General features: G+C 38.6%; 1 protein-coding gene across 1 annotated transcript; it reads left to right on the top strand.

Annotated features, from left to right (window-relative positions):
• LOC126613743 (probable dolichyl pyrophosphate Glc1Man9GlcNAc2 alpha-1,3-glucosyltransferase) lies at positions 1 to 4304 on the top strand. Its single transcript, XM_050281327.1, has 4 exons — positions 1 to 896; positions 2275 to 2481; positions 3020 to 3257; positions 3835 to 4304. Exons 1-4 carry the CDS (start codon positions 141 to 143, stop codon positions 4236 to 4238), a joined length of 1605 nt encoding a protein of 534 aa, XP_050137284.1. The 5' UTR covers positions 1 to 140; the 3' UTR covers positions 4239 to 4304.
• The last annotated feature ends 576 nt before the right edge of the window (positions 4305 to 4880 follow it).

Genomic DNA, 4880 nt, shown 5'->3' with positions numbered 1-4880 from the left:
ACGGAAATTTTTAAAACAGTGGCTAAAGGCGATAGCCAATCCATAATTCTACACGCCTTCAAATTCCAGGTTTTTCCCTTTTCTTTTCCCCTCAAAACTTTGCAATTCCCCAACTCGCTTTCCACGGAATTTTCAACTCCATGGAAGCTCAAACCGCCCCGAAACTTCAAAACCCTCCGAAACCCCGCAACCCCATCACAGAGCTATGGTGGTTCTTCGCCATCTCCGCCTGCGTAAAGCTGCTTCTGATCCCAGCCTACAAAAGCACAGACTTTGAGGTCCACCGCCACTGGCTAGCCATAACCCACTCTCTCCCTCTCTCCCAATGGTATTCCGACGAGACGAGCATTTGGACCCTCGACTACCCGCCATTCTTCGCCTACTTCGAGCGATTACTTTCCGTTTTCGCCAATCTCATCGACCCACAAATCGTTCACCTCCAAAAGGGCTTGAACTACAGCTCAAACACAGTGCTTTACTTCCAAAGAATCTCTGTAATCTTATCGGATTTGTGCCTTTTGTATGGGGTTTTTCGATTGACTAGGAATTCGGATTCGATGAAGCAAAAGATGATCTGGGTATTGGTGATTTGGTCGCCAATGCTTGTGATTGTGGACCATTTGCATTTCCAGTACAATGGGTTTTTGCTTGGGATTTTATTGATTTCGCTTTCATGTTTGGAGGAAGGGAGGGACTTGATGGGTGGGCTTATTTTTGCTGTGCTATTGTGCTTCAAGCATTTGTTTGCGGTCGCGGCGCCTGTTTATTTTGTTTACTTGTTGAGGCATTATTGCTGGAAAGGATTGGTGAGGGGTTTCTGGCGGCTTTCGGTTTTGGGGACTGTTGTTGTGGCTGTTTTTGCATTGGCATATGCCCCATTTGTGTACCATGGGCAGGTAATCTCTCCGGCTCTGGCTTTTTGTTTTTGAAATGGTTCTTTGCAATCTTCATATTAGTCTACACTACTGCTAAGAAACCTCATATTTATTCTGGTCTTTGCTTGTGACTTGTCGCTCAAACAATGAATAGCTCGGTGGTTTTTCCCTTCAAATGGAATTTTTGAGGAGAGCTGAATATTTGTTAATACTTTGCAAACAAATAGTAAGGGACTTCTTAGGTTTGGCACCTCTTTGTACTGTGTTTTGTGTATCTTACTATTGGAAGATGAAGGTCATCTGAAATATTATCCTGTTTTGTTAACTTGATTAATCGATAATATTGCATTACCATCGTAAAGCCACTGAATTTCCTAGCAACAGTAATGTTGTATTAGCATTTGTTGTGCGAACCATGAACATAAGGAAAGATACAGATTTTCAGTGACAGAATACTGACTGGAAAAGCAGATAATATTGCATATCAATTATTATTCTGATTCATATTTTTTTAGAGCTAGTGACTGAAAATTGTTGCACATTTTACATTAAGAACTTCACATTGTACAACTTTCTTTTTCTGGGTGGTATGGAAGGAGGGTAATAAGAGGAATTTTTAGGGAGAAAAGGGGAATGATGTGGATCAGTTGTGGTATAGGTTTCGATTTTGGTATCCCTTTGGTGTTGTTGTCTTCAGAATTTTGATATGGTTCTTTTGAAGCTAATTTTAATGATTGAAGTGCTATTTTGCTTTTGCTTATTCATCCATTTGTTATGAAAGAATAATTATGAGTATCCTTCTATTTCTTGTAGTTTAGTAGCTTAGAATGATAAGTGGACATTTAAAAATAATGTGAAAGTTGTTATTTAAGTATCTGTTTCTACAATATTGATGAGCTCCACGAAACTGCTACCCCATTTGGAGCTAATATAGTTCACAGCATTAGCATATGAACCATATGTATCCATGTCTTGACATTTCATGGTGATGATTTAGTGTTTAGGGTTTAGTCCTTCCTTCTATGGGATGGCAGGCCTCTTAAGTTTCCTATATTTCTGTTCTATGACCCTTATATCTACAATATGAATTAAACGTAGTTAGTGAGGAGAGGGATGAAAATCAAAACTCCTGCCACAATCGTCTAAACCTCAAAACGTTGATGAAAGAAACTGTGGGAACAAAGGTATTCCACCCGATCTACTGGTACTCATGTTTAACAAAATGAAGTGAGGGAATATACTACGCCAAGATAATTATGCAGTAATGTTGCTCTCTGATCATTTAATAACAATTTGCATGCATCTGGGACAAGTCATTTAATTTTTCTTGTACCTTTACAGCGTATGCCATCAATTTTATTCATGTGTAGTGCTTTGATTGTTGAACATTACCTTGCAGATGCAACAAGTTATCCACCGCATGTTTCCTTTTGGCAGGGGACTTTGCCATGCCTATTGGGCACCGAATTTTTGGGTGTTCTATATCATACTGGATAAAGTGCTTGCTTTCTTGCTTGGAAGACTTGGATTCAACATTCAAGCCCCAGCGGCTTCATTCACTGGTGGGCTAGTTGGGGATTCATCTCCTTTTGCTGTACTACCTCAGGTAATTCTCAATGGTGAACTGGAAGGAGGTGCAATATAATAGGATAACATTTTAGTTTATCAAATCAAATGGGGAAACAAAACCCCTTGGTTGGATGGTGCTGCTTGTTGATAGTTCATTCGTCTGCACACCGAGACAAATTCACGTAAGTATGAATAGGTGGTAGGTTAAGGCTGCTTTGGTTCTTGTAATCAACCCTCTGTTTACCTTACGCTCAATGGAACTAGCAAAGAAATTAAGTAATTAAAGACTTCCGAATGCCCAATTCAATTGTTTGCCACTGTTTTTCGGGTGGTCCACCAATCACCCCGAGTCCATGTGTCAGTATTTGACAGCTTCTGACTGAGCAGAAGGAAGAAAGCTCTTCACACCCTGTTAGTATGTTGAGTGCTGCTGATTGATGAGATGAGATATTCTACTTTTCAGGCTCAGGACTAGGTTATCTTAACTGATAAAATAAGATAAATACAGATTTTTATTTCCTTCACATGTTTGATGTTTTTGGGACCTAATTTTTTGTAAATTGGTGAAATGGTAGGTCACTCCTGCGACAACCTTTATTCTGGTTCTGATTTCCTTATCCCCTTGTCTCATTAAAGCTTGGAGACATCCACGACCATCGTTGATTACCAGATGGGTAGCCTATGCATATACTTGTGGGTTTATGTTTGGGTGGCACGTTCATGAGAAGGCATCACTCCACTTTGTCATCCCCCTTGCCATTGTTGCAGTGCAGAGTTTGGATAATGCGAGGCATTACTTCTTGATATCAATTGGTATGCTTCTTCGTGCTCTCATTTATTTGCAGAGAAACGAGGGGGGGTGTCCTTTAAAGATTTGTTTGAGTGGGGGTTAATATGCTTTAGGATTGCGAACTATCGTCAGATGCTAGCTTCACATAAGTTAGCATTACCAACTGAGCTTTATCCTAGACCTGGCGTAAAATGTCAGTAGTTTAACCTAGCTGAAGTAAAACTGAAATGTGTGCATGTTGAAATAGTTGTCCCTAAAATGACTAAATATGTTATGGAACTGTTTTCTTCCTACTCACTCAGGAATATTGAAATTGAAGTCTGTCGTGGCAAAATTCAAATGACAACGTTTTTAGGTCTCTAATAAGATGTATAGCTGTTTAGAATTTTTTGAAAAAGAAAGTTTCTGCATCTTGATTTCAGCATTATATAGCTCTTTATTTTCCAAATTTTCCCCAAATCAGAGTTACTGTTTAGCAACACTTTTGAGTGTAACTAACGATATTCCAATTTAAGTTTTGATGTGGGTTTTTTATTTTTACTTTTGATCCTTGGCTTCCTACCTATACACTAAAAGTTCTGTGCCATGTTTCATATGCAGTGTCCTGCTACTCACTGTTCCCACTTCTATATGAAGCCCAGGAGTATCCAATAAGGGTCCTATTGCTGTTACTACACTCCACGCTTATGTGGTTAGGTTTCTCTGCACAATTCGCTAACGGGATTGCCCTTGAAACGGCAAACTCTGGAAAGAAAAAAGATGATGATTTTCAAACGAAGAGACGTTCTGTTGCAGCTGCCCAGAAAGGAGGGTTTGTTATTGGGTGCGTTCACTGGAGTTATTTGGTTGGTATGTTGCTGGTTGAGATTTGGGGTCAGTTTCTGCATCCCATCATTTTTGGTGAAAAGCTTCCTTTTATACCCCTCATGCTTATCTCAACATACTGTGGAATAGGGGTCATGTACTCTTTCATTTGGCAATTAAAATGGATCCTTGATTCGTGATTGTTCAGGTTTTGACGTTATCTTAATTAATATAGTATTATGAAGTGAATTTTGGGTGGATTTTAATTCCTTTCCTACTAGCTCAAAATATTTTTTTACATATGTGCGTGTATATAAAGAGATATAAAGAGAAATTTGGAAAAAGCGTCTGTTTTGGGGGAGTCTTCGATAGTCTAGCTTGCCAAGTAGTCTGATTTTTTAAACAATCTTTAATGTTAGATTTCTTAAAGTCAATTTTGACGTTCATTTCCTGGACAATTCAATAGTTTCGGACAATTTAAGAAAAATTAGTTTTCGAGATCCAAAAAGGCTTTTGTCCTCATTTCAAAACTCTTAGAATGATGTTATTTCATACGTGAAACAGGACTTAATTGACCTTGTACCTTTAATTGGATTTCTCAAGTATAATATTTGTTTGTTGTTGTTAGAGGTGACAAATCAATCTATTGGGTTCGGAGCAATGGAAACATGGTCGGACGCATTTTGTGATAAATATTTTGCTCATTGGATTGGATTTTGGCTTTAAAAAAAAAGGGAAATACCCTAAAAGAGGACACTTTCTTAATCTTGGGACAAAAATCATGCACAAGCCAGACACACCGTGCACAAAACCAAAATTACTGAAATACCCACATATAAATC

This window comes from Malus sylvestris, chromosome 2 (assembly GCF_916048215.2).
Source record: "Malus sylvestris chromosome 2, drMalSylv7.2, whole genome shotgun sequence".
Classification (NCBI taxonomy): Eukaryota; Viridiplantae; Streptophyta; class Magnoliopsida; order Rosales; family Rosaceae; genus Malus; species Malus sylvestris.
This window is presented reverse-complemented; position numbering and strand designations above follow the sequence as displayed.

Coding starts and splice junctions, on each gene's coding strand:
- LOC126613743 (XM_050281327.1), top strand. CDS start 141: ATGGAAGCTCAAACCGCCCCGAAACTTCAAAACCCTCCGAAACCCCGC. Junction 2,482..3,019: donor CTTTTGCTGTACTACCTCAG/GTAATTCTCAAT, acceptor GTGAAATGGTAG/GTCACTCCTGCGACAACCTT. Junction 3,258..3,834: donor TTACTTCTTGATATCAATTG/GTATGCTTCTTC, acceptor TTTCATATGCAG/TGTCCTGCTACTCACTGTTC.